General features: G+C 38.5%; 1 protein-coding gene across 14 annotated transcripts in view; it reads left to right on the plus strand.

Annotated features, from left to right (window-relative positions):
* GATAD2A (GATA zinc finger domain containing 2A) overlaps nucleotides 1-12,492 on the plus strand; it is a 113,814-nt gene that overhangs the window by 76,414 nt on the left and 24,908 nt on the right. For 13 of the 14 annotated variants that reach the window (XM_039515515.1, XM_039515520.1, XM_039515522.1 and 10 more), the window contains one exon: nucleotides 1,241-1,512. In XM_039515515.1, coding sequence (XP_039371449.1) covers nucleotides 1,241-1,512 — 272 coding nt within the window. Of the gene's footprint in view, nucleotides 1-1,240; nucleotides 1,513-12,492 lie in introns of those variants that run through there. The other variant, XM_039515526.1, reaches the window with a different exon arrangement.

Raw genomic sequence — 12,492 nt, forward strand, 5'->3', positions numbered from 1 at the left:
CACTGTCCCTGACTTCCAAACATACTAGACTTTTTTTTGAAGTTTAAGTTCTATTAGTGACTTTTAGTTATTGGCCTTATGCTTAATTTAATCTATAAGAAACAAAGCTATTTTTAAGAGCTATGACTTTTTTTTTTTTTAAAGTGAATGCTGTGCTTTCCTTGAAGTGATGGGACGAGCAGAATAACAGATGCACTGCTGTGTTGTAATGTGAAATTAAAAGCACTGTCCCTTTTAGAGCAGTGATGCTCTCCAGACTTGTGTTTTGGAATGCCAGCAGCAGTCTTCCAGACACGCTGCTGCTTCTGCTGTCGTGTCTCAGTGAGGGTTAACAACACTTCAGCTTGTTGTCTGGAACCGGTTCAGACTGGTTTTCTAGAAAGTGCTTTGTCTCTCAGACTGAATCCTGGGAAGGGTCATGTGGAGCCCAGTGATGTCATGGGATCAAAACCTGACTCAGCTTTTTTTTTCAGATGTGAGTCTGCAGGTACAGTGAAATGACAGACTGAAATGCCAAAGCTCACCAAAAGCTAAAGTTTCTATGATTTTGGCATACAACGAGTTAACTGGGATCCCACAGGAGTTAAGCACTTCCTGTGCAGCGAGTGGAAAAGCCTGGCTCATTCATTAAGAGAGAAGAAACTATCAACTTAAATATTACAATGGCAGTGCCTTAATCTCTAGTGGCAAACTATAAGGAAACATGGAAGAGATTCTCTTCACTCAGGGCATGGTAGTTCTTTCCCCACAGTGTCTGATTCCTGAAATTTGCAATCAGATACAAGTGCTAAGAAATTCATGGTAGAAATCTCCCCCCCCCCCCCAAAAAAAAAACCCCTCTAATACTAGATTAAAAAGAAGAAAAAAATTGCCTCATTTGCATGTGAGGCAAATAAAAAAAAATTCTTCCCCCTTTTTTGATAAACATCCAAGCTTTTTGTTTCAGTTGCATTCCTGTACAATCTCCTGCATTCTGTTACAAGATATTTTTAGAGTTTACATTTTACAACTAAAGTTGCTTTAAATAAAAAGAGTTGAGTAACTCCATAGTAACTTCAGACTAAAATCTACTCTAAGGATAGGGTGAGTAAGCACACTGCAATACTTTAATTGCTCTTTCAGGATTTCTTCTTTTGCAGCACCATCCTAACTTGGCCTTTTTTGAATTAACAGTTGATTTATTTTTCTCAAAATACATTTTACTGATTTCTTCACACCCTTTTTTTTTCTTTCCCCCCAGAGCTTCACAATGACAGAGGAAGCATGCAGGACACGAAGTCAGAAGCGAGCACTAGAACGAGAAATAACCCAAAATGACGTGGACAGTAAAAAAATTAAAATGGACAAAGGACTGTTGGGAACAGATCTAAAGACTGAAGGTGATATTAAAATAAAGACTGATCCTGCAGCTGGGAAAGTCCAAGGATTATTAAAAGGAGGGGAGGTAAAAGCAACTATTAAAGTGGAGGTGCAGACAGGTGATGAACCTGTTGACATGAGTACCTCAAAAAGGTGAGTGGCTACCTAGAAACTGCTGTCATGCGTCCATATTCGAACTACCTGTGCAACAAAATGTGGGGAAATAGCCTGTTGAATAGCTCTCTAGATTAACACTTGGAATAGACTTTTGGACTTTTTAATCTATTGGATGACTAAAAGAGTGAAGTATGTACTCTACCTCTGAAACGGGTTGGTTTGTGTTTCACTTTAGCATCCCTCTTAAGATCAGCCATGGTGCTGTAGCCTCAAAGAAAAAAAAAAAAAGTAGCTGTTGCTTGTTCCACCCATGAGTATTGCCATTGTGGCAGAAGCTGTAAAAGATGAATTACTGAAATGGGGAAATAAGACCTTAAGTGAAGGAGTGGATGCAAACCATAAAGGGGGCGCACTTTCTCTGAGCAGCTGACTCTAGAGATTACTTCCATGTGGTATGGGCTTCTTGTGTCCATAATCGTGTGGGTGATAAAGGTAAGGAGGGATAGCTTGTCTCTGACTATTAAAAAGGGAAGTGGTTTTGGTGTATCTTACTGTTGTCTTCAGAGTTATTGAAGGAAAAAGTTGGTTTAAAAGTTACTAATGATTTAGGGTGCCTCCATTTTTTTAAGTGACTCATCTGATCCCTTTTAAAGGGTACTGGTTTTGCAAAAGGTAAGTGCGTAGCACTTTTTGAAAATCAGTCCCCTTTTAATTTAAGATTTCTTAAATTAGACACTTAAAAATGGAAGTATCCAAAATCGTTGGTTGTTTTGGAAAACCTTATCCTTCCTGCGCCAGTCTAAGGCTTTTCAAACACACACATCACATGAAATAAGAATTAAATTAGCAATCTTTAATACATGGAAACATTTTATTCATAATCACCACCAAAAAAATGGTTTATAGACATTCACTCTCTGTCCTTGGGTTCATTATGTGCCAAGACTACAGATGATCATGTTTTCCTGACTTTTTTTAGTTTTTTGTCGCAAAGTTTAATCTTGGGGAAAGTCAGTTAACTTTTTGTGTTAGTTTCCCTATCTGCAAAATGGGTTAAATATTCCCAATATTGTTGCAAGTCTGAAAAGTGTATACAGTTATTTCCTTGCCTGATAAGTGCTATAGAAGTGTAAATATATTAACTTTTCACATGTTGGAACAGAAACTTGAAGTTCCTGTCAAGTATGCAAATTCTCATGTATTAAATGTATTTTGTCCCCCACTCTAGCTTAAAAAACTAGTACAGGAAAAACTGATACGCCCGTAAACTCCATAATTGTAACTAGTCTATGAATTATTCAGCTTTCCTCTGCTCCTGCTGCTTATAACAATGAATTTGTCCCAATGTCATTTTCAGCAATATAGCCAATATACTAGGTTTCGTCTAGTAACTTGGATTGACTGAAAATTCTTTGACATGTTCTGCTTCTTCCATAAACTCACTGGTAAAAGTTTCAGTGTGGTGGCATCTTCAGATGTTGCTGTGCAAAGTGATATTTAGGATGTATTTGTATGTCTGATGAAAGTTGTGTTGATGATTTTCATACAATTATCCTTTAGGGAGGAGTACTACTGTAGATAGATGGCTCCTACGTAAGGGAATTTCTTGTTTCTCTCAGAATGAGAGGAGGTGGCAGGGCCAGGTGCTAAATAAGGGTAAACCTTTTCAGAAGATAGTAACATCTTTGTGGCCTTATCACTTCATGTCAACTAGCATACTTTGTTGTCCCTAGCATAGTTGTGTTCAGTTCTCTTAAAAGGGAAAGCATAGTCTAGTGGTTAAAACACAAGGCTGTAAACTGGACAGCGAGGGTTCTGTTCCTCGCTCTGTAACAAACTTCCTGTGTAAACCAAAGCACACCACTTTAAAAGGACAGTGTCTGCTAGAAGTCTAGTGAATCCTTTTTTAAAAACATTTGACTTCTCATGCGACACCTGCCTCTGAGTCCCCTTGACGATTTTTGTGGCTGTATAAATACACTTTCCAATCTTTTTGATAAATGTCTTTCTGCTCCCCCTTTGTGGTGTGGGGAAAAACCTATACAAACTACACTTAGAGGGGGAGAATCCATGCTCAGCTTCCTAGAGACCGTCTGTTTTATTTTTATATAAAAATACAAATCCGATTTAGAAAACCTGAGACATCCCTTCATTGTATAGTATCTCTGCTGCAGAAAATGATGGTAGGATTTTTCTGATTTCTAAATAAGAGGGAAGGCTTACCTGTATAAGAATGTCCCTGTGTTGGAGTCTGAATCCAAAACCTACTGAAGTTTTGGTTGGAATCTTTTAGTTGACTTCAATGGGATTTGGATGAGGTCCTAGATTACCAAGTACAGATAGGATAGGTTATGATTGTCTTGTTTTGACCATGCTTTTTAAGTGGAGGAGTAAAATATTGGCATTTCTTACATATGGAAGATGAATCTGAACAATTCTGCAGACTTTACAAGTAGTATCTCTGCCTCCATGCTCCCCACCTCTCTGTCCAATATAGATGACAATTTCTTAATCTTTCAAGATGTGATGTAGGGCATGTAGATGGCAATCAAGACAGATATCTGGGCATGTAGAGGATCTTTACATCTTGGCAAGTGCAATAGCTGATCTAAAACGCATGATTTCACTGAATAAATTTGATCCCTTGCTTATCTTTTTAAAAAAAGATAACTACATGGCATTTTGGTGAAAGGCTCTTGAAGTTTCAAATCGGGACTCTTAATTTTGGACTCAGCTTTCCATATTTTCCCAGTCTTCTGATGTGTGTGAACCCATAACACTGTTTATACAAGACTTGCAGCCCTTAAAACATTTGAGTTTTGAGAGGTTAAAGAGAACTATTTCTTAAAGTGATTGTTTTACTGTACTGCTAAAAACTTTCTGCTTTGCTAAATTCATAATCAAAAGCCAAAATACTGTACATTACTAAACAACTTTGGAAGTTACTTCATTGAAGATATTTTTTTTTTCAAGAGTGTTCGTTGATTGTTAGGTTTACCTGATCTGCAGCAGATTATCCATTCATTCTTTCTTTCTGAATCAATTGATTGGCTTGTTAAGATTTGAAATCTGAACTCGAAGACTCAAACTTTTTTTTAAATTCAGTGTAAGTTTTCTGACTTTAATCTTAAATTTTTTATTTTTAAAGGAAATTAAAAATACTATTTTGGCATCACAAAATGTGCTCAACAGAAGAGTCTGTGGTGGTGAAAGCTTGTGATGAGGCCACACAAGGCCAACCCAAAGTGTGTGTGTCGGGGGAGGGGGTTGCAGCAGTGTATCTAGCTCTGCTTAGCTTGCATAGGTGGGCCTGACTTATTACAGAGAATAAACTGAGGAAAGTGACTTGAGTCTTTGCACTCTTCTGATAGTCACATGTGGCATTCTACTTTGGATGTTGCAAAATGGCGATGTAGTCATTTTACAGATATGTTGATTTAGACAAATAAGCATTAATGAGTGGGAGGACAATATTTGACAGTATTTGGCTGAAGTCAACTCTTTAGAGATGAACAAAGTAGTTAATAGTAATTAGTCATGTTTAACAGCACCTCATACGTTTGTGATGCGTCGTATGGTTGCGATCAAGTTTTGTGGTGGTTTTTTTGCTCAAGTTCAACAATAACTTACCAGACTTCTTTCAACATCATTTGAGCTAGCATTCAACCAAAACCAGTAAGTGCACTTTTCCTGAACAGAATTGTAGCATCTAGGGCAAGAGAACTGGAAGTGTCCCTCTGAGGTGTGGCATCTTCTGGACTACAGAGCATCAACTGTGTGTAAACTCAAGTACATGACACTGCTCTAATGTTAAAAGATGCTGTCAACTTTGTAACCCGCATTTCAGTGAAATGTGTGTTTTTTTTTACCTACTGTAGTTACAAATATAGCTTAAAGACGTTAGAAAAACAATTTTCTGCTGTCTTTGGTTTGTTTAGTGACTTCAACAGCACTTGTGTGTGTTTTGTAAAGTAATCAGTTTGCACATTGCATTACTGTGGGTAAGGCACAACCCTCTCACATGGTCGTCTCATGTCTCTCTAATACTCATAATACATATGGATATGGAAGCAATGAAATACAAGGTGGGTGAAGTAATATCTTTTACTGGCCTAACATCTATTGGTGAAAGAGAGACAAGCTTTCAAGTTTACACAGAACTCAAGAAGAGCTTGAAGGCTTGTCTCTTTCACCAGCAGACATTAGTACAAAGATATTTCACTCACCTTGTCTAAGATGATGAAACCTACATGGCTACAAAACCACCACACATCCCAAACTTATGAGTGTGATATTTATCCAGCTCAGAGGGCATCTTGATACTGAATGTCAAATACTAAAAAGTGTAAAATTGTCATTGTGGTGGAAGAGACAAATGAGACCATTCAGTTTGACCAAAAAGTAGTTTAAGTTAAACTTCCTTGCTCATCTTGTAGCAATTTTGTACTATGTTTTGGCCCCACCTACTCTCCTTTGCAAGAAACACCTATACAAACATCAGCAGGGGAACAAAACACTTTAAGAAAAAGTGTTTTGTTTGTTTTTTTTTAAACAACCCTCAAGTTGTCAGTGGGCCCAATATAGTAAGTTTATGTGACTGATACATTTGTAGATATCTTAGCATGTCACAAAACTTTGCAAGGAGGTAAGAAGCTGTAATTCCAGAAAGGAATTAGTATGGCTGCAAACTAAGGCAAAGCTGGAACATACTAGGATATCTCAAAGGCTCAATAGAACACTTTGTGCTTTTTAAAAGTTTTAACAAATAGCATTAAAAAAACTCTTACCATCTCCTTCTTCCCTTTTCACATTTTCCTTAAAGTGTGCCTGAATGTATTCCTTCAGACATTACTCCACCTCTTAATGTTTCACCTGAGTTTCAGTTTGTGTATATTTAAAAAAAAAAAAAAGTTGTTCTGTGACGTATTATGGTAGCAATGGGTTTCAAAACTCCATACATGATATATATTCTCTTGTATCTCCACACACATCATTTAGCAACAAATACAAAACAAATGGTACATTCGCTGAAGTAAATATCTAACTGAGAAGTGTAGCTAAAACTAAAAATAATTATTGGATCACTTGTCCTTAATCACGTGAGCCCTTATGTTCCACTCGGCTCTATAACATCCTGAGGTGATTTGGTTGTTCAAAACACAATTTTTCCTTCAATCAAAATGAAAGTGTGGATGAGCTGTACAATTTGCATTTCATGTAGTGGAGGCTAAAGTCTTTGATACCCTTAGCAGCAAACTTATTTTTAAATTGCCTCCTGACACACCCTCTGTTTAAGATCCTGCTTTCTTAAAATTACGTGCAGATTGGCTGGCTTTAGCCACTGCTTGTTTGTCTAAATCAGGGGTCTGCAACCTTTCCGAAGTGGTGTGCCGAATCTTCATTTATTCACTCTGATTTAAGGTTTCACGTGCCAGTAATACATTTTGACGTTTTTAGAAGGTCTCTCTTTCTATAAGTCTATAATATATAACTAAACTATTGTTGTATGTAAAGTAAATAAGGTTTTTTAAATGTTTAAGAAGCTTCGTTTAAAATTTAAATTAAAATGCAGAGCCCCCCTGGACCGGTGGCCAGGACCTGGGCAGTGTGAGTGCCACTGAAAATCAGCTCGCGTGCCGCCTTCAGCACCCATGCCACAGGTTGCCTACCCCTGGTCTAAATGAAAATTGCCAGGAAAAATGAGGGTGGGGAATCTGAAGGCTTCCCAACAGTTGTGGCTTTCTTCCAACCAGCCCATCCTAATCTGTATACAGCGCCTAAGTAAGTAGTTCGGAGTACCAAAAAACCTGGAGTTTGTTTCCCTGGAAGTTGTCTTAATTTTTATCTGACAGGGCTGTATTGTACATGCTGTATTGTATTGTTCTGCTTCATTATGTACAGCAGACTGGGAACAAAACTAAATGTACAAAAATTGTGATCCTTGAAGTGTCTGCACACAGCACTTCCAAAGAACAGGATTTTAGTAAAACTCTGCCTCCCTAGTGACACAGGTAATAGCAGAGCATAGGGGAGAGCAATAATAATATAGTGCATGTGGGAAGTGAAGATCCCAGAGTGACAGTAGGAAGAGGAGGGCCGGTAGTAAAGAGGGAGAGAGATGAAAGAGGATACATAAAACTATATGTAAAAACTTTTGAAGAACCATTTAATGGCCATGTTTACAACTGCACCTTGTGCTAGGCATACTGTGTAGAATTTAAAATAAAGTTTTCTCAGTATCATAGTCTGAGTCCTTTTTAAAAACTATTTTTTTAATACCTTAAGCATGCTGTACTTTTGCCCACGGCTGTCTGTTGGCCACCCTAGCATACTGCATTACATGCTGTACTTTTTCAAAATAGGATACTTTGTTTTGTTTCAAAAGAGAAACATTTAAAATGGGGCAAGTCCAGTGACAGTGCTTTACCCTATTGAACAAAAAACCAGAAACCACTTCAATTAGGCTATTTCAGGCTTAATACAATATTAAGAAACACTACTTTAAACATAGTTCTTGTTAAACTGGCTTCCTGCTCTGATCAGCCACTGTGCATGGGGCCAGCCTATGCTAGAACAGTGTCTCTAGAATGTGTTCTCAAGCACACTTTTAACACAGTGCACTGTGACTAACCAAACCACGTTGGTAACTAGTTTAGCTGGAACTGTGTGTAATTGAAGTTTTTAATATATGGCTGCTGGCCCAGTATAAATTGGGCCTCCATATTTCCAGTTTACCTCATGTACAACATGGCCTATTTCTCTACCAAGACTCCCAAATAGATTGTGTGTTGTGAGGTTCAGGTACAAAACAGCTGAGTTAAAGGATGCTGTGGAAAACCTGATTTACAGGTTTCTTGCTTTTGTGAGCTTGTCTGCCTTATTTTAAAATGCAAGGCCAGCTCCATTAAATCTCATTTTTTGGGTGTGTAGGGATGGGAAAGGAGTAAACTTTACTGATGTTTTGTTTCAGTATTTATTGTACCACTGCATCCCAAGACTTGCATTGACATTTTGGATTAATTTTTAGGCATTATATCTCCAAAAACTCACTTAATGTAGTTCCTTGTTATCTTCTGCCACCTTCCTCCTACATCTCCACAGCCCCCAAAGACACTGGAGGTAGGAGAGGTTGTTGGGTGGAATAAGAGGTGGGGGAGAACATGTTCCATATTTCAATATATAATGTTGCTGGGGGTTAGGCATTACTCCTGAGTAAAAGTTACTCTGATATCTCATTTTCTTCCTAATAGGAGAAGATGTATTGCTCAGATGTCATGGAATTGTAGATCATAGGATGAGAGAAATTACACATTCCACAAATTGTTTTATGCTTACAGTCTGTGTTTTTTTTCAGCTCTCCTTTTTGTTTCATGCCACATGCCATCATGGCATGAGTTATATGAACCAGTTAATAATGTAACATAAAGCCCGATCTGAATAAGTTATCAGTTAATTCTGGGTTGCTACTTAGCTCCTATTTTAAAAATCTGGGCTCTGAATTGAAAAAACAAGATATGCTTTTGGCATTTGTTATGTTAAATCCACTGTAATTGGGTTGTCACTCTTGGTGTCCATTTCATTATTGCGCTGTACAAGATAGACAGTGAGGAACTGGACACTTTAACTCTTCTAGGCTTAATTTAAAGGGTTAGATTCAGCTCTTATCTGAGAGCCATTGCCCTGTCTTAAGAACATAACAGCCACATTGGGTCAGAGCACAGGTCCACCCAGCCCAGTATCGTGTCTGCCAACAGTGGCCAATGCCAGGTGCTTCAGAGGGAGTAAACCTAACAGGTAGCAATCAAGTGATCTCTCTCCTGCCATCCATCTCCACCCTCTGACAAACAGAGGCTAGGGACGCCATTCCTTACCCATCGTGGCTAGTAGCCATTAATGGATTTAACCTCCATGAATTTATCTAGTTCTCTTTTAAACCCTGTTATAGTCCTAGCCTTCACAACCTCCTCAGGCAAGGAGTTCCACAGGTTGACTGTGCGCTATGTGAAGAACTTCCTTTTGTTTGTTTTAAACCTGCTGCCCATTAATTTCATTTGGTGGCCCCTGGTTCTTGTATTGTGGGAACAGGTAAATCACTTTTTTCCTTATTCACTTTCTCCAATAATGTGCCACTTTCTTAAGAGAGCTGTGTCTACTTACACAGGGCTGAATTTGACCTAGTGACATTCAAAGAAGGTACTTTATTGCCACTATAATATAGCAAAGCAAAAATAATCCCCAAAGCACCCAATCTCAAGCAGAGCTTTGCATTACCTGAAAAGAGAGCTGCCAATCTGTGTTCTGTGGAAGATGTTCAGATGAACAGTAGTAAAAAAGCATGAGTTCTGTATTGGCATTTCATGGCCCATGTCACTGAGTGCTACAAAAATTACTATTTGCATTGCACTGGTGACATTTTGAATGAGGCCTTCTTGAATGGAGAAGCAGAGGGATCCAGGACACCCAGGATCACTGTTTTTTACAAATAGCTTCCTAGCTGAAGTGATTCTCCCATGTTTTTTGGGTTTTTTAACTTAAACTAAAACTGCCAAAATTATTTTTCTCATACCATGAAACTAGTCATTTTGAGGGTTAAAAATGCCTCTTTGATAGTATAGGTTTTACTGAAGGAGCTTTATGCCAGGTAACAACATACCACAAGGCATCATTTGTTTGATGGTTGGTTGTTCCTTTGTGGGGGAGAGGATGGGGTTTAGATCAGAATTTTTAAGCAGGTAATATGGCCAGCTGGTGGAAGACATTTGGACTCTTGAATTTTGGGTTACTGCTTGTAACCTGCATCTTGCAGCATGGGAGAGATGAGCTCTGTAGCAACTTGTGACTTTCATGTTCCTGGCCCCTTCTTTTACTTCCACTGCAGGTCAACAGTTAAGTGTAATTTAGAAACAAATAAGGGGTAGGTTTTAAAGTGAGAAGGGATGTTAGTTGGAAGAGTAACTGAAATTGTATTTTGTGGCACTGTTAGGATCTTGATCATCCTGGCACAGTCCATTTTGGATTATGCTTCTGTACTTGTCTGTGGAGACAGCAGACTGGCTTGTTAAATTGTTAAAAGGTCTTGGATCTCTTCCAATAATGTGCCACTAGGTACGGTATAGTTACCACTGACTCTCAAAATAGCCTTTCCAGAGGTAGCCCTCCTTTGGAACTAAACTTAATGTACTTATTCTCCCCCAGACCCGATGGCTCCGCCGTTGTCCTTTCTTTTCTCCATCTCAGCTCTCAGCATAAGCTTGTAGCCTGCTGCTTCCTTGTGTTTCTCAGTTTAGCCTGTTATCTAATGCTCTACAAATATAGTTGATTGATATAATCTTGTGTTGGGGACCATGATCAAAAAGCTAAATCTCAGAAGAGCATCACCGTTAATGATGTTTCATATACACACTCTAATAGGTGCAAGTACAACTTGTTCCATTTGCTTAACATTACATAGACATAGGATTTCCTGACCCCTGCCATAGAGTTGAAAAGGGTCTGTTCTTGACCTCTTAGGAGGAAAGAGGGAGCCGTTACAACAGTTGTCTGTCGCAAGGGACTTTGGGCCTCAGATGTATCATCTTCAAGACAAAAGCGTAATTAATCTGCCTATGTCCCAACTAAATGGAAGAAAGCCTCCAAGAATAGACTTTGCCACCATAAGTCTATTGAATTGGATGACCCTCTATTCGTTACTGAAGTCAACAAATGCAGGTTGGCCCTGTTGGGAGTTGTGCTTTTTGTCTAAAGAGCAGTTGTCTACCAAATTTCTGCTGGAGGAGCAAGGAGACTCTAGGATACTTTGGATTGATCTTTCTTCTTGTAAAACAAATATGTCTAACTCTAAAATGTTCGGATGGATGTAAGTTAGAGGGAGGGTGGCCTCCAGCCTTAGATAGTGGGCTCTGACTTGGATGGTCTGTATTCTCTTTCCAGCCCCCGCACAGACTTTGTATGAACTTTGGTAAATCTGGGGAAATTGAAGCACACTATCTGTAAAATAGAAATAATACTTCCCGACCTCAAAGGGGTGTTCTGATCATAATTTTTTTGCAGGCACTGTGTATTATGATGTCAAGTATTGGGGATAGCTGTGTTAGTCTGTTTTTGTGTATTATGATGACTGTCATAGGTATTTCTATCAGTGAACAAAAATGGAGGATAAGATTTTTTTCAAAGCAGTCTAAAGGATTTAGATGCATCTTCTATGAATGGAAGCTACGTGTCTCTAAAACACCCAAATTGCTTTTTAAAATCTTCGCTGGAAGCTCCATTCCTTTCAGCAGCTCAAAAATTTTACAGGAAATCTTTCCCAGAAGCATTTTGGAAGCAATTGGATGTAGAGAGGTCCACACAAGATAGAGGTTCAAAAAGAAGGATTAACAAACTCTTTGTATTATGTCTAAGAGCATGTTTTAGTTGCTGTAACCCCATAGATAGCTGTACATTCATTTCTAGGCAGATGAAAAGAGATCCATCCTCCTGAGTCTGGCTTCTAACATGGAGACCAATGGATGGGAACACAGAAGCTGGTCTAAAGAGGCTTTATAAAACCTCCTGGGAGCATTATAGAACTTTCAGCTAAAGAGTCTGGCTCCAGAGACTAAAGATTCACTGTCTCTGTGTTCAGTGTCATAGCTGGCAAAGTGTTGATACTTACACTGTGTGTGTGTGTGTGTGTGTGTGTCTTTCTCGCACACTCACGTGTTAGAATATAGCAAGCCTTTTTTTTAAGAGGAAGACTATACTATGAAGATCTAGTCTGGATTCATACATTTCACAATCTTTTGCACCCTGGTCCACGATGTAATTGGTCACGATGAGGTCTGAATAGATAAGCCAACCATGATATGAAAGATAAGCTTATTTTGGTTCTGTGAGCAAAACTTATTGCAAAATACTACTGAGAAGTGGTATTCCACGAGATCTGCAAGATCTTATATCATCAGAATTAAATCGCTCACCCATAAATAAACACTGTAGATTTGTATTTTATTTTATTGGTACTATAGAAGGATTCCT

Source organism: Mauremys reevesii, linkage group 26, assembly GCF_016161935.1.
Source record: "Mauremys reevesii isolate NIE-2019 linkage group 26, ASM1616193v1, whole genome shotgun sequence".
Taxonomy (NCBI): domain Eukaryota; kingdom Metazoa; phylum Chordata; order Testudines; family Geoemydidae; genus Mauremys; species Mauremys reevesii.